Genomic DNA, 22301 nt, shown 5'->3' with positions numbered 1-22301 from the left:
AAATTGTTAGAGTCTAATGGCTACCACAGTAAAGTTTTAAAATTGTAGGCACTAAATTTTGAAAATAATAATTAATTTTTAATTACAACACTGTTACCATGTTGTGATTGTTGATAATTAGAGAAGAAGTATGTAAAATGCGAGAATGGCCAATGGACACATAAGAAAGGATTCGGCAAATTTTGCATGCCCGTAAAACATAGTTAACTAGAAATGAATATGACAAACTGATAGACACACGAATAAATAAAAGAGAAGAGAATACTGAAATAAGGAACTTACTAAAAGATATTGTGGGAGCCAGGAAAGTATCAAACTTACATCCCAAAGTATCTTACAGTGCTTTAAGAGTTGTCTTAAGTAATTTCTGAAGCTGTAAAAAAATGAAGCACTAATAAAACATATATTATATTTTCTATATTTCCTAAATATACACGAAATTAAAATATGTGTAAAAAACTTCCCATTAATTATGTATACCTACCTAATATTAAATTTTAACTATATTGAAAAATTAAATTTGCAACGGCAGTGCAAACCAAAATTCTTGGTGACAAAGGAAAAGAAAACCAAACAATAAATTAAATTATTTTCTGTGACTTCTGATAGTCTTTTTTCTAAGACTAGTGTCGGTCTCACTAAAGTCCTACTTTACGGATAAATTCCATTATTTTCCGTCTTCGTTATATAGGAAAAAAGCAACAAAAAAAAGAAAAACAGTAAAGATTTGATTTCACGTATAGTGCCTCTGTATATTCGCCTCGGAATCTTCAGAGTGACAATTCACAGAAGCTCTGAACGTAAAAACAATTTTTTCTGTCGAAAAGGAAGCAACGATAAAATGGCTACACTATGGACGCAATAGCGACTTCTTCTTCTTCAGATGCAAATCCACTAATGGATGTTAGCGAGCACATTTTCCATTAATTCTCTATTTCTTGCAATATGTATCAGAGATTGTATGTCGTTAATCCCTGTCCATTGCCTTATGTTTCGGAGCCAGGACATTTTCTTGCGTCCCATTCCTCTCTTGCCTTCAATTTTACCCTCGATTATAAGTTGGAGCAACTGGTATTTTTCATTTCGCATGATGTGACCTAGATACGCCGTTTTCCTTTTCTTGATGGTTTCGAAAAGTTGGCGTTCTTAGTTTATTCTTTTAAGGACATCTATATTTGTGATTTTCGCTGTCCGTGGTATTTTTAGGATACGGCGATAGAGCCACATTTCGAAAGCTTCTAGTCCTAAAACCTTAGTCTCAGTTGAAGATCGAACTCTGAACAAGTCAGTACCTTCTTGAATTTTACGAAAGCTTGTCGAGCTTGCTCAATGCGACATTTTACTTCCCTGTCCGATGCCCAGTCTTCAAAAAGCCACGATCCCAGGTATTTAAATTTACTCACTATTTCAATGGACTTAGTATTCAGTGTTATGGTGGAGTTTTCAAGTGCATCCAAGTTTCTGGAGATGATCATAAATTTTTTTTTTTTGGTATTAATCTTTAATCCCATTCGCTTACTGTATTCTCCGATTATAGTGACAAGTTGTTGAAGATTGACTATGTTGTCACAAATTAAGACACCATCATCAGCATATCGTATGTTGTTGGTCAATACTCCATTCACTTTGATTCCCATCTTTGCATCCTCCAAAGACTCTTGAAATATGGCTTCCGAATAAATATTAAATAAAAGAGGGGAAAGCACACATCCCTGTCGAACGCCCCTTCTTATATGTATGGGTTTGGATATAGAATTGTCTATTTTTAACTGTGCCGTTTGATGTCAGTACAAGTTTTCAATGCATCTTATGTCTTTTTGGTCTATATCAACTTTCTTGAGAATCTGCATTAACTTGTGGTGTTAGACACGATCAAACGCTTTTTTGTAATCTAAAAAGCATAGGAACATATCCTTCTTCTGATCGTAACAATTTTGGACCAGCACCTGTGTTGCTACTATTGCTTCTCGTGTTCCTAAACCTTGCCTAAACCCGAACTGGGAGTCACTGATGTCCCATTTACATTTTTTGTATAATCTTTGATGTAGTATTTTTAAGAATATCTTTAAGTGTGACTCATCAGGCTAATGAGTCTGTGATCCTCACATCTTTTTGCATTAACTTTCTTGGGCAGGGGAATAAAGGTAGAGCGTAACCACTGTTGAGGATAGCAGCCAGTTTCATAAATTAAGTTAAATATTTTGTGTAGTGCTGAAATTCCCCTTTCATCCATTAATTTGAGTATTTTTGACGGGATTTTATCTGGTCTAGGTGCCTTATTGTTTTTTGAATTTAATATTGCCTTTTCTATCTCCTCTTTGGTGATTAAAGGGCCAGTCAGCTGGTCGTCTGTATAAACTTCACTCATGGATCTTTCGTCATGGAAGAGCTCCTGGATATAATTTTCTCATATATCAATTTTCTCCTTTTCACCCAGCACTATCTGGTTATCCTGATTAACTATGTTAGTTGGTCTTTGTTTTCTGTATATTCCAGCAGTCTTCTTAAGCTTTTTATGCAAATTACGGTCGTCGTGCTGTCGTTGTCGCAATAGCGACATCTGATATTAAATCACGAACTATAAATCCGAAGATTTCTAATTGAAAAAACCAAAATCCAGATTTTTGCTTTAATCTATGCCTTCTAAGAAGTGCAAGGCAAACAGACTTTGATAAAGGTGTAATTAGAGAAAATGGGGAATCTAAAATTGCATTCCACAACATATCTCCTCAACTAAGCAAAAATTCTTGGCGAATTGGTTTCTCGTACTCATAAATAGTATATCGAAATTAAAAAAAAAACAGTTAAGATTTGGTTTCTAATGATTTCTTCTGATTTGATTTTTAATGAATGCTAAAATATGATATGACCTTAAATAATTTAGAATAATTATAGGTTTTTGGAATCAAATATATGAATAATGAATAGAAAATGATAATATGTTATCAGCGAAACAGAAGAAAATATGATAAAATCCATTTCATTTTTGGCTGGTGTATAAATTTTAAAAAGGAATTTTACAAAGTAGCTGGTTAATGAATAAAAATTTCGAGTTAACGGGCAATCATGTGTCAAGCATCAATGAAACAAACTAAAATAATAATTCTCTCCTCTTTTAAATGAACAACATAACTTCCTTTTGCAAATTAAACAACTTTTCATAAAATGAATGCATATTCTTAAAAAAAAAACTACAACCACATGGTTTTATTGCCCACCACAGATAAGTTTGAATTCTTAGACTAAAGTGAGGTTAGTCTTAACACCGCTGCAAGTCAAAAATCACAGGTCCTTTCGAAACGAAGACGAATTTCTTGACAAGACTCCAACACTACGGACTTTACATCCACCTATTTGGTATGTAATACGGATTGCTTACCTGTTAGTTATTACACAAATAGAGAGTACGAATTTTTATTGGGCATTCTTATGGCAACCAACATTTTTTTTTTTTAATTTAGGAATGTAACGAAACGTTACTTTCCTGCCCTTGCAGGATGAAACATTTTTACTTTCAAAATATTGTCATCGAATGACATTTATTTTACAGAACCAGGTCATTATGTCAGCTTTCCGCTACGTAGTGGTTGGTGGCAGCTCCAATGCTTGATATATTGATCGTAAAGACGACAAAATTTGGTACAAGGTAAAATAAAACTAACCTTCAAATTGTTGGCAGCCATTTCTTCATATAAAACCAATAATAATTACAACTAGAGTGCCAATACCTCAATTTTATGTACTAATCGATGATATTCTCTATGTTGTTAACGAAAACTCAACACCAAAATGGTTTTACATCTGTTTACCTAGGCCATTATATGACTTACATTAAAAACTAAAAAATACCAGCTCTTGTGGATCAGACGACATTCCAGGATTTATCAGATTACTGCAATAATTTCCCCTCTTACACATCTAATAAATTTGATTTTTCTTAAGGTGCCTTCTCCATTACTGAAGGTTGGCTATAACTACAGCAAATTGCTCTCTATCTTGAGCTGTTCTTAGTATCGAATGTGTGTCCATGCCTGTCCAGTCTCTTACATTCTTCAACCAGGAGCATTTTCTTCTTCCTGGACCTCTTCTTCCTTCCACTTTCCCTTCCATTATAAGTCGTAGGAAGTTAAATTTGATTATTTTATTTAATTTTGTATGATAATATAGATATTTTGTGTTTTTGTTAATCCATATAGTCCGATGTATAAATCATGCAGTTACCGTATGACCAATTCCACATAATTGTTTAGAAATTTCTTAGCGCGAGGAGGAGAATTGTAGTACATATAATTTGTAAAAATTATTCAATACAAGCAGCGTTATCTCCGACTCTTACGCCACTGAAAGAAAGATGAAAGAATAACGGTAATCGCTAATTAACATTATTTCTTGGAATTTAGTGCCTACCATTTTTAAACTATACTATAGTGAGTATGTGCTTAATTTTACGTAATTTAGTAGGAATTTATAGTGTATTTTTATGTATGAGAGAGTAATAAAACAATAAATTATGTATGCAAATCCCTAAACTGTTGATACGGGTGACTCAATGAAAAACAGATATTTGTCAACAAGTTTACAGAAGTATATAGGAAAACAATTTTAAATTGACTATGACCACCAGGTATAAAGGTTGGAGCAGAATAGAATACAATAGTTTTGAGGGTTACTAATCCCTAAATAAGGTTGCCAGTGTCGGAGTGATGGAGGTTAACATGTACTAATGAATTTGCAAGAAATGTAAGATGTTTATTTTATTGGTTATATATAACCAATAAAAGTTTAATAAGTACCTACCTATTTGCAAAATAAAGTTTAATTCTTTAGATAAAATAAATCGTTTTATTTTATCTGAAATGAGTGCATTCCACGAAGTAAGGGTTTCAACAATCAAACATTTAATTCTTTAATTCCAGGAATCTACGACAGTAATTGACTAGATAATTACCTTCTAAACTTATTCCACAGAAAATGTGATAGTGGGTTTTTCCATTTTGTAGGAAGGTCCAAGTGGCGTATTCAAAATTCTTAACAGTTCACTAAAAGTAGGTACTTCAGTTGCAAGGTGCAGTTTATTGTGTATACTAGTGTTATGGAAAATTTGGAAGTGCCGTGTAAACGCCGAAAAATTGGTCCTTTAACAGTTAATGAAAAAACATTAATATTTAATTGTTTTAAATCATTTACAGACAAACGTTTATGTGAAAGTGTTGATGAGACCGTTGAGTTAGTTAGCAGTACACTTGGTGTTATGAAATCTACGATTTACAGAGTTATTAAAGAAGAGAAATGTGGTAGTTTTCAAATGCCACGTAATGCTCCAGGGAAACCAAAATTTCAAATAGAATATCATTTTAAAGAAGGACTTCGACGGAAAGTGCATGAATTCTTCTTTAGACAAGAATTTCCAACATTGGATAAAGTTCTTGTCTCAGTTCGAGATGATAAGGATTACCCAGAAATGAGTCGAAGTACGTTATGGAAACTTTTAAAAGAAATAGGCTTCCGCTGGAAAAAGAATCCCAGAAAGTCAATTTTATTAGAAAGAAGCGATATTGTCATATGGAGAAGACATTTTCTAAGAACCATAAAGGAAATGAGAAACCAAAAAAGAAAAATATTTTATCTTGATGAAACATGGATCAACGAGGGTCATACACCAAATAAATTTTGGCAGGATGAAACTGTTACAAGTCAAAGGCACGCTTTTGTAAATAACTTATCTACTGGTTTAAACCCACCATCAGGAAAGGGACGCAGGCTGATAATAGTACACATTGGCAGTTCAGACGGTTTTGTTGAAGGTGGTTTATTAACTTTTGAATCAACTCGTACCGGTGACTACCATGAAGACATGAACGCTGATGTCTTTCAAGAATGGTTCGAACAAATGATAGATCTTCTTCCTAAGAACTGTGTAATAGTAATGGATAATGCAAGTTATCACTCCGGACATATAGAAGGACTGCCCACAACCAAGTGGTTAAAAAAAGACTTGCAGAATTGGCTGAGTTCAAAAAATATTACGTACCATCCCGGATCTATAAGAAAGGAACTTTATTCGTTGTGTGCCCTTCATAAATAAAAATTTAAAAAATACGAAATTGATGAAATTGCCAAAAATCGTGGAATGACAGTACTTAGATCCCCACCATATCATTGTGAATTAAACCCGATTGAACTGGTATGGCACAGATAAAGAGTGAAGTTTCAAGAAAAAAAAATACCACTTTTAAAATTCATGATGTTAAACAGTTGTTTTTGGAGGCCGTAAATAATGTAAAACCTGAAAACTGGAAAAAGGCAGTAAATCACACTATTAAAGAAGAGGAAAAAATGTGGAAGCTGGACAATATTACTGATAAAATGATCGAGCCAGTTATTATAAATCTTGGTTCTGAAAGTTCATCTTCTGAATCTGATTTGGATTTGTAACAAGTAGCTGTAAGTTTTATATTAATATTTTTATTCATCTATTTAACATACCTTAGACGGTTTTAAAAACTCTTTTTCTCTTTTGTAATTTTTAAAAATTAAAAAAAATGTGAATTTTTTAAAACCCTTTTTAATGTAGGCCAGTCAGTTCTAATATAGTGTGTGATAAAAGAGGTCACTTTTGTTTACATACACATAACACTTTATAACACTGAAATAATTCATTTATTTTTTACAATTATTCAAAGTAATTTTTCAATTAATCTTGAGCACGCCCATGGAGTGGTCGGAGGTACCAGTTAAAATTATGCTAATTACTCTCTCGTTCATAAAAATAAACTATAGGCAACAGAAAAATTTATAATTGAATAATTTTGATCAGATTATAATGTTAATACATATCTTGGTCGTTTTTTATAATAAAGAAAAATGATTTTGTGTACCGTTAGTTCAAAATCCACAATAATTTTATTTGCTATAAATTTTACAGAGTGCAATATGAAATGATAGATTCTTTAGTGGCAATTACTATACTTTTTTTTGTAAATTTCATATGTTTTGTGAGCCAAAAGTAGGAAAACTAACGGAACATATATTTTTGTAATTGTGAATCTATATTACAACTGTAGAACATAAAAAAATTGAGTTGGTAAAACATAAAAAAATAATTATTATTACAATCATTATTAATCAAACTAACTAATAGAAAATAAACATTCTTTAGTTAGTTATTAAGCAAGTACTGAATTTGAAGCAACATACACAACATTTCGTTTTAATTAAAATCACTTTACCTATCTTGTACCAACGATAGTACAAACAAAACTAAACTTGTAAACAATAATTATCAATTAGAAATTGTCATTTACAAGTACCTATTATTATAAAAAATTTTATCAGTTCTAGTAACGTTCTTAATGAACCATGAAAAGATTATGAATATAAACTCCATTGGCCCGTGGTACCTGAAGTATTTTATACCGCTTTTAAGAACTCCAAAATAGCCAAAAAGATATTGTATTCTATTAAAAAAAATAGAAATTCTTCGTTCACAAATTGTTGAGAGCACGAAATATGCCTCAAACTCATAAAACGGTCGTAAATCATAGGCGTTCCTAAGCTGTTTATTCATTAAATAATAATATAATGATTTAATACTGTTATATATAATATTGATAATATTGGTTATAATATATAATGTTGATTATTATATTATATTAATAAAAATAAGAATTTAACCATTAACAATTTTGTAAATAAGAATACCTTATCTCTTTGGATATTTCAATACTAATCTTCGCGTTTAATCACTTTACTAGAAAACCTGGAATTCATATCCGAAGGTACTATTCGTTGCAAGATAATTAAGATGGAATTCCCCAGATTTTTAATACTATAATTATATTCGAAACTTAACTTGAAAGGGTGAAGTTATTACGAACGAAAACAATTTTTTGTTTAGTACGTTTTTGATCGCATGTAATTTACGGCTCGTCGGTGTTTCCGCGTCTACGGCAGTAATTAGTGTCTCGAATATTTCTTTTGCGAATTATATGCAGTGCGTGAGTGATTTTTTATTCCATATACCTACGAACATATACGTACCTTTCGCTCGTGCTCGTTTTGTTGGATTGTTTGTGATGGCTTCATCATCAAGTTTTACACCGGTACTGTTGCATACAGTCAGTAAGTCTGTCTATTCACCAAGAGAGAAGACTATTGTCCTGAATGTTCACGATGCTCTGGTTTCTCAGAATCCCACAAACACTGTTCGCATCATAGTCGAAAGTTGTGCCAACATGACTGGCATAGGAGAGTCAACTTTATATAGGTTCCTATCAGAAAGAAAAAAACACGGTATAGCTAATCCAAACACAAACGAACACTTAAAGAGAGAGAAAAAGCCTATTGAAATTGATGGATTTGCCAAAAATGGTATTCGAAGGAAAATTCATGGATTTTTTTTTCAAAAAAGAAATACCAAACCTAAACAATATTTTACAAGAAGTTAGAGACGAACCGGATTTGCATCATATAGGACGAACTAAATTGTGGCAAGTTTTAAAAGAATTAAATTTCCGGTGGGAGAAATCAGACCGAAAATCACTTTTGATTGACCGGGAGGAGAAGATGATGTTGGAGAAGAAATTATCTAAGATTCATACGAAAATTTCGGGCTGAAGAAAGGCTCATCTTCTACCAGGATGAAACGTGGGTAAACTCAGGTCATACTCTAAAAAAAATTTGGTCAGATAAAAATATATTAAGCTCCAGGCAAGCCTTTATGGAAGGTTGGTCTACTGGTATCTCCCCACCTTCTGGTAAAGGCAGTAGATTAATAATTTCTCACATTGGCAGTGAAAAAGAATTTGTTAAGCATGGTTTGTTGGAATTTCATTCCAAAAGCACAAAAGACTATCACGATGAGATGACAGCTGATGTTTTCGAAGAGTATTTTGAGCAAATGATTGAACACATACCACCAAATTCAATTATAGTATTGGATAATGCACCTTATCATTCACGACTAGTAAAAAGACTTCTAACGAATGCGTGGAAGAAACAGGATATTCTTGACTGGCTGCGGAATAAGTATCTGCCTTACGAAGATGGAATGGTAAAAGCAGAACTTTTAAAAATTGCCCGGCAACACAAATCTAAGTTCAAGAAATACGTAGTTGGCAAAATGGCGGAAAGATGAAACATCACAGTCTTTAGACTTCCACTCTACCACTGCGAAATAAATCCAATTGAACTCATTTGAGCACAAATGAAAAGTTATGTGGCTAGAAAAAATACGTCATATAAAATACAAGTTGTACGTGAATTGTTATACGAGTCTTTATAACATATTACAAAACAAAACTGGAAAGATGCAGTAAGACATGTAATAGAAGAAGAACAAAAAATGTGGGATCTTGATAACATAATTGATGCGACCGTAGAGATTATTAACCTAATTATTAACCCTCAAGACGACTCGGATTCCGAAGTTGATCCTATTTATTTTGAATTTGAATAGTTTTCTAATCGTAATTATATAAGGTAAGTAATAGTAGTTGTAATCGTAAGGTATTAAAGAGCAAAGGCGCAAAATGTCGCCTGTCAAAATGTTCAATGTGTTTTAAATGTATCCATTTTTTTTTCAAATCCTGAGAAAACTAAAAAGCATTTTTGAAAAATTTAAAAGCAGAATGAAATATTTTTTAGAATAAATAAAAAGTTTCTTTTGCATGCAATATGTTCAATTAAAAATTATACTATATTTTCTCTTTTATTTTCACCCCTGTTACATAACATATTAAAATAAACACTGTAGAAGTTTTCAGAGACTTTCTGCCCTGAGTAATAATGTAATCTTTCATACTGCGTTTAAAGATTTCAAAAATATCTATTAGTTTTCTCCGGATTCGAAAATAATGGATACATTTAAAACACATTGGAAATTTTGCCAGGCGACATTTGGCGCCTTTTTCCTTAATTAAATAAATGTATCTTTTACAAATGGCAGGAAACTTTTTATTTTTGAATAAAATAAATAAGTTTTATTAAAAAATACAATTTACATAAGTACAATTTAAAAAATATATTTATTTAGTTCAAATAAATGTTTCAATCATATACTCTACGACACTGGTCGTTCATCTCTAACCATTCAAAATACCCCCGTAATAGGATTATAAGGTATTGTATTCCTTCAGATATAAGGTGGGTTAGTTGAAAACGTCTTAAACCGTCAGTTTTAGGTTGGTTTTTACTATTATATCGTATTACCTATCTTCTCTGTATTTCAGTTTTCTAATTAGGGTTAAATTTGTAGTGAGCTATCACCAAATTGTGAACCGGGTATAGCCTCATTAGCATCTTGATAAGCCGTTTTGAATCCACCTCTGAACATATACCTTTCGTAAATAATTTCATTGCATCCGATCTTTAGTACCTTGAATCAAGTTGTGCTTGATGATTCTTTTGATGACCATCTCGTTCGATGGTTAGTAGAATAGCTGGATGAGTAGGAAAAAATAACTTACCCACCACTTAGATAATTTGGGATCTACGCTATTCTAAAAACTAGGCTTCCAGAAATCTGGAAGGGTGTACAGCCTTAAAAGAGTTAAAAAACCCGACTGGATAGTAACTGCAATGGTGCGCGGAGTCAAGGATCCCACAGGGAATGGCCAGAGCTTGAATATGGCGCACACCATAAATCGGTACAATCAGCAATCACTATTCGCCAAATCAGAGTACGCGCTCTAAAAAGTGCTCTAAATAAAACTGAAGGTCGCTTACAGGAGATTTAGATGACTTGAGTTGCACACTCTTCAGCCAGTTACCACAATTGGAGAGCCAAATGTCCAAATTACCTTTCATTTGTTTTTATTTTAGTCATGCGTAAAAATATTCCTGAGAAATATTTTGTTAAATCTTTCTGACAGTATTTAATTCTTTTAATTTGTACGTTATAGAAAATTTATAATTTTAAATTGATTTTAGAATAATTATAGACTCAGTTATATTTAACAGTTTGTTTTTGTTTAAATAAATTGGTGAGTATGTACGATATTTAGTAGCATTGAACATTTAAAACTATTATATTCGTTGCTGGCCTAATACATTTGATGACATCATATTTAAAATACCCAAAATAGTATATCGCCGGCTTGCTTCGTTAATTTGATATGTAAAACATTGTGCTCTATTTCACTTCTATTAAATACTCGTATATCCTTTATGTAAATCCTGTCTAAATATTCTACTATTTAATTGAAATATTTACTGGAGAATATTGTCAAACCGCTGATTGCTAATTATTAGTTTCTATAATGTAGTACGCGTATTTAAATTTAATTCAAATTTTTTTTATTCGAATTAACGTGTCTCGACGACGAGGTCGTTGACATAATGACAGTATAGTACAATATAAGGGTCTTACAAATACCTACAGTTTTACATTTAACATAATACACAATATTAAATATTTATAAATTTGACTGTTATATAATACAAGTGATTTTTTTGAAGCTAGTCATGGGCGCCCATATATCAAAATCCAGGGGGGGGGGGGGCAAGTCAACTCAAATTTTTATTTTGATCCATACAACTTAATAAAAACTAAAATAGCCGATTGCAAAAATGCAAAAATATAAACATGATTTACAAACAGTAAAGAAATATCAGAAAAGTAAAAGTAATCTTAAACAAAAAATTATTAACAACATATTTTATGGTATGACTTTATACATACAAATTTTATTATACAAATTTTTTTATGTAGGAATAAAAAAATCAATTTTAAGCAAGGATGTTAAAAAATAGTAATAAAAAAAAGCAGGTACTCTGAGATACGAAATGCAACACAAGCAATAGTGTAGTTTAAATAATATGTAAGTAACATAATATCTGAATTGAAAAATTTCTTTTACTAGGAAATTAAAACAAATATTCAAAACTGTACTACGTTAAAAGGGTTAGGGTAGGGTGTACACCCTTCTACTACCATGCTTAGCCGAAATTGCATAAATAGTCAAATGTGTGCAATCTTCAAATACTTCGCTGGGTGCCAACTTATTTATATTTGACATTAAAAATTTGTACTATGTTGTAAACAATTGAAGAAATTTAATTAAAAATTTATTTGTTATAATTTATTATAAAAAAATTAACATTTTTTTTTTTTCAGTTAGTATTGTATGTATTATAATTTATTGAAACGAATAATTTCCCAATAGAATCTAAAATGGTAAAATGTTAAACCAACAAAACCTAAAAAGTAAACTTGATATTGAAGGCTAGTGCTCTGTATCTTGTGAAAATAAAAACTGAAGGTTTTTGGGCTTTTGTTCAAACTCATCTATTACTTTTTTAATAAAATTATTTCGATTATTTTCTATTTTATTTCTATGAACGCTCATTATACATAGTCCATCTAATCTTTGTTCACTTATAGTGGACCTAATCCAGGTTTTAACCCTTCGAAGAGTTGAAAATGATCTTTCAATCGTGCATGTAGTGGGAGGAAGGCACAGAGAAATTTCTATAGCTTGGGCTATAGCTGGGTAAAATAAGCAATGGTCTAGTAGCTCTATCATTGAAATATCTTCTACATCTAAATTGGTTTGATTTTTCCAATAATAGAGCCACAATGATGCCTGTTCTTTTAGATTAGTAATTTTGTATAAATTATCTATGATTTCTATTATTTTGGCGAGGTCTTCTTGAGTTAATTTTATTATGTTTTTGGGATGCAAGTTATACAATAACATACCAGGATTATTGTCTTCTGAAAATCTGACACCAACAGAACTAATTAAAGAATCTAGTTACGGAATAAATAATGACACTCTAAAAAAGTCTTCAGCGGAATTAACCGCATGGTTTGACCGTTGTGTTTGCTTTCTAGGAGCGATTCGTGGTTTTTCAAGGGTAATACTTAGAGATTCGGCATCATTTTGTACTCTTTTCAAAAATTATTTTAAAAGTTGTTTCCGCTTCTTGTCTGTGCTTTGTTATCATATCAAGAAATAACTGTATATGATTTTTAACTGCCAGCATATCTATTGATTTAGTTTGTAAAATGTTTACTATGGGTTCTAAGAAAGAAGAATATTTGGAAATCAAATTTAGGGAAATTATAAAAGTGGAATCAGATGTGGCACATGAAAGCTGCTGTGCTCTTGATCTTGTTGAGCAATTAAATTTGTTATCTGCTATTATTGTTTCTAAAACATTTTTGATTTCAATAAAATTTTCTGAAAATATTTGAATAGATTTGTATTTTGATGACCAGCGAGTTTCGGATAACAAAGGCATGTTTGGTGCTAATCGACGTCTCTTAGTACTACCACGAAAAAATTTGATGACATCTTTAATAATTCCCACACAATTCTGAATTTCTCTAACTGTATTTAAATCATTAACAACCAGATTTAATTTGTGTGAGGCACAATGAAAAAATAATGCTTTGGGATGTTTTTCTCTAATTATTTTTTGAACACCACCCTCTTGACCAGCCATAGTCGCGCATCCATCAAATCTCAACCCCACCAAGTTTTCCACATTTAAATCAATTTTTGAAAGAAATGTTAAAATTTCAAGTGCTATTGATTTAGCATTTAATTCATTTAATGGTACGAAACCCAAAAAATGATAGGGGGGGGGGGCAACTGCCCCCTCTTCCCCCCCCCTATGGGCGCCCATGAAGCTAGTGAAAGCTAGGAGGTAAACAAAATGAAAAAAGTCGCTTTTGCAGAATCGCTGAACTTTTGCGTAAAGTGGCAGTGAATAAAATTAAAATAGCTTTTGTAATCAATGTTCTGAAAGGACATGGTATTAAAAGAATAATAGGTATAAAGAAGTATATTAACGATATAATTACATCTTGAGACCGACCAGTGGATAAAAAGTCGGTCATCCTCAAGATGAAACTACCAATCTTACAATGAATGAAATATTTATATACATTGAAAATGGCGATGACTGTCAGTTTACATTTAACGAATTAAAAAATATTTGCATAAATGCGGCTATAGATAACGGGACAATTAAGATACAATTAAAGCTAAGGCATGCCAATAAAATTTTTATTACTGAAAAATCGGGAACATTAACATTCATGTCTTTTATAGACAACCATTATGATGCATTGAAGCAATCTTGGTAGAAAAAAAAAGAATAAAATGAAAAATAAAAACGGTTTAGGATCCTGGCTGCTGCAGTCACAATACGAGAAAATGTTCAATCTGTGTTAGTAAGATATTTAAAATAATAAACGATTAAATATCGATCGATACAATTGGGTTGCTTAGTTTTTTTATCAACGTTTTGGTTAAAACATCTTGTACAAATTTGTTCGTTTTTCGGTTTTTGCGCATCTTATAATCATCATCATCATTCAATCTTCGCTTATCCACTGCTGGACATAGATCTCCCTCATAATTTTTTATCTATTTCGATCTTGTGATTCTTGCATCCAATTCCTATGACGTTTCAGATCGTCAGTCCAACGTGTTGGTGGACGACCTCTGTTTCGGTAGGCATCATCTCTTGGTCTCCATTTCAGTATCCGCTTTGTCCATCTATTGTCTGTCATTCGAGCCACGTGACCTGCCCAGTTCCATTTTAGTGTTGCTACTCTCTCTACTGCATCAGCCACTCCTGTTCTTTGTCGTAGCTGGCGATTTGGGATCTTGTCTCGCAGTTAAACGCCTAACATAGCACGCTCCATCGCCCTTTGACACACACGGATCTTTTGAACTGTTCTCCTTGTCATGGTCAACGTTGGTATATCAGATGATTTAAAAATATGGTTCAGCTTGCCGAAGGCTGCCCAAGTCAGTCTTATACGACGGAGAAGCTCAACGGTTTGGTTATCTTTCCTATGCGAATCTCATGACCTAGGTATTTATAGGCCATTACCTGGTCTATGGATCTTGTTCCTATGCATATATCTTCGCTGACTACAAGATTTGTCATCATCTGGGTTTTAGATATATTTATTTTCAATGCCCCTTCTAGCGAGGAAAGGTAGAGCTGATTTAAAAGTTCTTTGGCCTCATCCATTCTATTAGCTATTAGTACAATATCATCTGCAAACCTTAGATGGCTAAGCTTTTCTCCGTTTATGTTTATGCCCTTGTCGTTCAGTTTTGCCCTTTTACATATATATTCCAAAAGCGTAGTGAACAATTTCGACGATATGGTGTCTTTTTTTGTCAATATATGGTGTCAATAAATTTTAGATAGGTTCCTCTATACTTGGAGATATATTTAGTGACAAAGACGTTGGTATACAACACCGATTGAAAGTTTACTTTGCGAAGCAAATGAATTGTCGTTAAATGATAGAAGAGCTTACCTTAGTCTAACATATGCAACAAAAATTATAGATAATGCAAAAAATCCTGTCTATAGAAATACTTTTACTGATAATTACCCAAACCTTAATGCAAATCACCGTTCTAATAAACCTTTCTATAAAAGAATAAAAGACCATATGTATCTGTTTGATATTGTCATACCTGAATGTCTTCCATACACATATGATCATAATCCACCTTGGATTCAAAACATACCATCATATAACTTTGAACTTACGTCATTTGATAAAAACTCCACTAATCCTGATCTAATTATTATCCATTTTAGAAAAATCATTAGTCGTTATAAAAATCATACCCAGTTGTACACTGATGGTTGTACATATATTATCTTAACAGACTCACTCACTCATAAAATATATTATCTTAACAGACTCACTTAGTGCCATACAAAGCATCCGACAACTGTATCCAAAAAACCCGCTTTTAAAAAAAATTAAAACAGTCCTTCTTCAGGCTTATATCAATCATAATGAGATAAATTTCATCTGGATCCCATCCCATATAGGAATAAAAGGCAACGAAACTGCTGACCATAGTGCGAAAGACGCGATAGTGAGTGACGTTTCCGAGATCGTAAACACATCAGTATCAACGGGTATAAAAGCTTATATAAAAAAATCAATCTTAAGTGCGTGGAAAAATAAATGGAATGTGTCGAATTCAAAATTAAAACAAGTGAAACCCAGCATAGAGGCATGGAATGTGTTACCTAAGTCAAGAAGCCAAGAAATAATAGTAACGCGCCTCAGACTCGGACATACTAGGTTAACGCATGATTACTTAATTAAAAAGTGCGAATCGCCGCGATGTGAAATGTGTAATACGACACTAACAATAATGCACCTACTATGTGAATGTCCCCTCTACAATCAACAACGAAGCAATAACAAGATACCAGGAACACTTATAGAAGCTCTAGGTGCAGACTGTAACTTTAACAATACTCTGAATTTCTTGAAAGACTGAAACTATAGTCCACGTCCACAGACGGAAAGTGCCCCCTAGAAGTCAAGCACAAATTTTAGAATTTAGGGAAGTTCTGAGCGGAAAAAATCCTACCTAAACGTTGGATTTACGAGGATTTTTTGTTAAGAGTGTTAAACTTGGTGTATACTGCTTCATGATCAGATAGTCCTACATTTATAATTGTAGAGCTTACACCAAGGGGTAAAAAATCTGAGACAATATAATCATTATGGTAGATGTTGTGTTACTAATTCTTGTAGGAGAATTAACGTGCATTGTGAAACCATACGATTCAAATATATTGACCAAGCATAAATGGGTAACACAAACAACAGCGTAATTGATATTCAAGTTACCGCATTGAGCAGGTCGTCTAACGAAATTAACAGGGTCTGAAAAAATAGTTCCGTTCAAGAATAATTTGGTATTATTTAGCTTTTATCGAAAACGCTCGAATTATTTAAATTATTTTTTCAGTTTTTCACATAATAATAAAATCCATTTATTTATTCATTGTCACATCAAAAATAAGATATCAATATTCTATATTTTCCTTAAATAAAAATATTATCTCATAGTTAATCTAAAACAAAATTTTAAAGCCGTTGTGTCGATTCCAGAAACAAAGACGAGTTATAATTTCAAGTAGGTCACTTTACACATTAATCACACACTAATCTAGGAACTTAGTGACAGAAAGACTTCCAAATCGCGTATCACATGTCACACACTGTTATTTAAGAAAAATGTCGATTCTATCATATTTTTGACATATGTCAATAAACAAACAGGTTAATTAGTATATCATAAAGTCGACGACTACCAAAATATTACGGGTTTTCCCCGGTACTCGTCCGTTATCCATCTGGCGTAGAAATTTTTTAATGTACATATTAATTTATTAACGCTAGTCCACATCTTTTGATTACGCAGTTGCCAATAAACGTTGAGTGGTCGCCTCTTTGAAACAGCGAGAACTAATCACACAAAAATCTAGGAACGCATGAATGATATAACAGCTTTCAAATAAGCTAATAATAAAACATCATAAGCAAATATACAGGTGCCTTATTTCTGTGATTATGGTTAAGGTAATCGTGAGGAAGGGGTTTGAAACATGCAGAAAGGTTTGAAACTATAGAAAATGTCACACTGAGAGTGCAGTACGGGTAAGATACGGCAATGCTTTTCTTATGGAGAATAAACGCGCAGGGTTGTCGGTTTTCTCCAGCTGTTAATTGCTCATTGTCTCACAGGACCGGCTTGGATAAAATGCATCTGCCGGCAGTACGAGTAAAATATTTTATATCATGTATACGTATACAGTAGAATAAAAAGGCATTGATGAGTTATTGACAACGAAAACTATAAATTTTGCATATAAAACGTCAACATGAGATATACAATTGAATCATATTCATAAGAGTAACATTTGAACACCTCTTTACAAGAATAACATACAATAACTGTAGTTTTAATGTTTTACATAAAATAGAAAAAACCTACATAATTTCTAGGAAAGAATTTGGAAACTTGGAAATGATATTATTTATAGATATTATATATACCTAATATTCAAATTTCCAATTCGTTCATAGAAATTAGATTTTTTCTATTGTATGTAAAATATTAAAAATACAGTTATGTTGTTTCTATAAATAGGTCTTCATTTCTTTTGTAAAACTTCTGCTACAAATTACCATCATTAACATAATCACCTAAATATGGCCATAAACTTGTTTGTCATAATTAGTATTTGATAAACTCCAAGCTCTCCCTATTCCATCCCCTACCCATCCTAAGGATGGGTAGGGGGTAAAAGTGCTTTTGGGAAACGAAACTACACTTCAAAATTTAGTCCTAGTTTCAACTGAGAGCATGGAGTCCCATAAGTTTAAATCCGGTGAATTATTTAACGGTTGCGCTAAACTCGTAGTGTTAAATGTGTTGTGTTTTTTACAAAATACGGAACAACTTAATGTAAGCGCTGCTGTAAGACGTACTTCGTTGATGACTGGTGTTAGCGAAAGAAGCATTTACAATTTCAAAAAAGAAAAAGAACAGAGTGGAACGTTGAAATCGCCAAAAAAACGCAGAAAACGAGTGTGTCAATCAAATTCTAGAATATTCACATATGACGAGGGTGTAAGAAGTATTCTACGGAGAATTGTTCATTGTGAAATTTTCATGAAAAATTTGCCGCTTCACAACATAATGTTTATATTTTAAGGCTTCCTCCATATCACTGCGAATTGAATCCTATAGAAATGGTGTTAAGTTAAGCGATATGTAGGTACCCATAATACCACTTTTAAAAACGACGAGGTACGCCAATTCATCGACGACGGTTTCGCACGCGTCACAGAGCAAAATTGGCGCAATTATGTCACTCATGTTGTTTAGAAAACGGAAACTGAGATGTAGACTGCGGACAACCTGCAAGATAACGTAGACTAATTGATAATACACGCGAACACAGGGGAGAGTAGCGAAAGCGAATCCGACATCTCGGATGTAGAGGACGACTTTAGTATAATTAATTGAATATCTGTGAGTAACCTCGATTATTTTACACTGTATAACCAATAAAATGCATTTACCAGTCCAATCAGAGTATGGGCTTTTCGGATATTGGGCTGGGTGCACGGAAATCGAGTTCCCGGAGGTTCCACCCTGTATATTTATAGCTATCAAGAAATGTAATTTAAAATATATTTGTTAGTTTAATAAAGTATAAATATAATATAATGGTAAATACCTTACACTATAAACCTTATACCTGCTCATCTGGTCAAGTGTGGGCAAGGAAAACCATTATCCCATATGGAATAACACAAGGTTTCGCTGAAAACTACCAGGTTGCTATGCTAAGGAACTAGGTAAACTTATGTTGTGTGTAAAAATGAGAAGACTGCATTATGTTTTATCAAGGACAAAAACTGCACTTCACATTTCTACAAAAAAAAAATTCATAGTAGGTGTTAAAATTTCGCAGTGATTCAAGTGCGCAACTTGTTTTTTCAATAACATCGCCGGGATTAAAAAATGTGCAAAGCTTTTTTGATATTCCCGTTCCTGATAATTTTTCACATATTTACAAAAGAAAAAGTTTTTCTTGGATATTGGGCTGGGTGCACGGAAATCGAGTTACCGGAGGTTCCACTCGGTATATTTATAGCTATCAAGAAATGTAATTTAAAATACATTTGTTAGTTTAATAAAGTATACAGTTTTATAATAAAATTCTCGCTAAAAACTTAAGGTCTTTTTATTCAAATTCATGCCTCTTATTTGGCTACTTGAAGGCAATTATTTTATCAATATATTATTTTATAATAAATAACAGAGCCCGGCGTAGAGATCTGGGTACGGTTCTGTGACTACCACTTGGACCTGTTTGTATCGCCAAGCACAAGGCGTGAAATCCGGCAATTGTGCATTCCTATATTAGCCGTACTGCACTCTCGGTGTGACATTTTCTATAGACGCGCACCTTGTTTCATTTTATTATTACATGAATTACGGTTAAATTACCTTTTCTTTCTATTACAGGATCTCGGGTAATTTTAGACAGCATAAATGGTGACTTTTCCGGAGGAGAACTAACAGCTATAATGGGACCATCTGGTGCAGGGAAAACTATGCTTTTAAACATTCTAGCCGGATACACGTAAGACAATTTTTGTACCTACCTTCGATATTTCAACTTAAATAAATTTCGAAATTAAGTATTCGAAGCTGTTATTCAATTGTATTCTTTATTACCATAAAATATTTTAGTATATACTTATCCTATGTATTGCACCATTAAGCTAAAAAACACACAATTTCTTGATATAAATAGATATTTTCTGACGGGTATTCTCAAGTTACAGATGATTTCATGTAATCGAATGAACTTGTAGCGGTTATATTTGCCTACCACATCCAATTTGGATATCACTTATAAGGGGTTGAAACTGGGGACAAAAATTACTGGGCTGGAGATAGGGTAAGCAAAACAAACCGGAACGTTTGCGAACGGCTACTCTTGGTTTGGTTGGAGAGCTGGGTCGTAAGTAAGAAAATAAAAGGAACTGGAAAGGAGTAACTACAAAAAGAGAAATCAAAAAGTACTTATATAGATTTCCTGGGCCACACAACACAAGAACGTTTCAAGACTATCTAAAAAAGACGCCGTTAACAAGAATCTTCCTGCTGGATGGAAAGAAAGAATTTTCTTTGCTAAAAAATATAAAAGGGTTAAAATCTCTAGTCCCAGTCACCTTATCACACCGCCCAACTCAATTCAGCCATGAACACTCTTATTTCCCGTCCCATAAGGCTTAGCGACAACAATCACAGGTCATCAGAAATCAATTCAAATGAGACAAACACTCTTACAAAACGACTATCACAATACTCAAATAAATAGGAGCATTCACAAACATCTAAACCCTATTCCATCCAAAAAAGAAACCTTACCGCCGGATCGACCCAAAAAGTTGTCCAATCTCGTCAGATCTGTAAAAGACCAAATTCCCAATGAAGACCATGGTGTCTACGAGATGCCTTGTTTCGGTTGTCCACGTACATACATAGGACAGACAAACCGGCGAATTCATAACCGTATTTACGTACATTCTCTATCAGTCAAACATTCCGATACCACTTCAGCCCTAGCCAACATTATATTTAGACAGGCCACAAAATAGATTTCGAAAAAGCAAAAACCATCGCTCCCATATGCTCCTTAAAATCGAGAATCATTCGTGAAGCCATCGAAATTGAAAAACAGTTTAAACACGCGCGATGACGCTAAACGACTGTCGGCAACATGGCGACCGTTGCTTCAGCAAGAAATATTTTTGTTCATAAAAAGTTTAAATATTTTAATTTAAGGTCTCAAAAAGCCCGAAAGTAGCCATTGATATTTTATATAAAATATATTATTGATATACAATCGTCATGTCAAACCTAAAACTACCGTTTTCTGATTTACAGCCTTCATTGGTCTTTTTTTTTAATATTTACGTTCAATAGTTACGTCTACTACATTGCTCCACTTGATCGTACTGTTGCAATGGCTTTAATTTATTAACTCATAGAAAAATTAAATTATAAAAAAATTTAAAACAGTTATGGAAAAATACAGAAAATTTATCAAAATTATGGTAAAAAGTACATTACAAATACAAAGAAAGGAGATAATAAGTTTATAAAAAAATTGTACTGTAATAGAAAAATAAAGAGAAACAAAATAGAAACACCCAAATTTTTATAAAAAAATTGCCTTCAAACAAAAGAAAAGCAAAGATATAGTTTTAAAAAATAAGTATTAAATATCTGAAAATTCTAATAGCACCGATAAGATTTAATTAAAATACAAAAGTTATAAAATTATCTTAACTATTACCAAACAATTTATTTACCCATAAAACCGCAGGTCTGTACAAAATCAATACTACAATAAATAAGCAATTATAACACACACAAAAAAGCAGTTATTATATCTATCTTTATTATACTTCATTGCACTTTAATTAAATAAACCATAAATAATCTGTTTTGTTGTAAATGCGGTAGGTGCAACGTAGTGTACTTTTAGTAGTTTTAAATTCGATTTAATTAATAGTTTAGGAAAGGTACTGCATGAAGGAAACTATATGGTGTTGCTATACTTCAAATCTAGAGGACCGCATGAATCAAATACTATGTGAATTGAATACATTTATTGGTATACAATATATGTATATGTAAACATTTTAAAAGAAGCAGACCTGGATGACAAAGACCTCAGAATAACTTCAGAACTATACTGGAATCAGACCGCATACATGAAAATTAACGGAGAAGAAACATATCACATAAAAACACTACGTGGAGTTAGACAGGGATGTATCCGATCGCCGTTGATATTTAATATGTACTCAGAGAAAATTTTTAACGAGGCTCTTTACGGAATAGCCGAAGGCATCCTTCTAAATGGTGAAAGAGTAAACAATGTTAGATATGCCGACGACACCATGGTGATAGCAGATA

General features: G+C 32.6%; 1 protein-coding gene across 1 annotated transcript in view; it reads left to right on the top strand.

The window, feature by feature from the left end:
* LOC140446083 (ATP-binding cassette subfamily G member 4-like) overlaps nt 1-22301 on the top strand; it is a 125825-nt gene that overhangs the window by 39548 nt on the left and 63976 nt on the right. The window contains exon 2 of the mRNA XM_072538609.1: nt 19833-19950. Coding sequence (XP_072394710.1) covers nt 19833-19950 — 118 coding nt within the window. The remainder of the gene's footprint in view (nt 1-19832; nt 19951-22301) is intronic.

Source organism: Diabrotica undecimpunctata, chromosome 7, assembly GCF_040954645.1.
Source record: "Diabrotica undecimpunctata isolate CICGRU chromosome 7, icDiaUnde3, whole genome shotgun sequence".
NCBI lineage: Eukaryota > Metazoa > Arthropoda > Insecta > Coleoptera > Chrysomelidae > Diabrotica > Diabrotica undecimpunctata.
The sequence above is the reverse complement of the archived record's forward strand: the minus strand, read 5'-3'. Positions and strand labels throughout refer to the sequence as shown.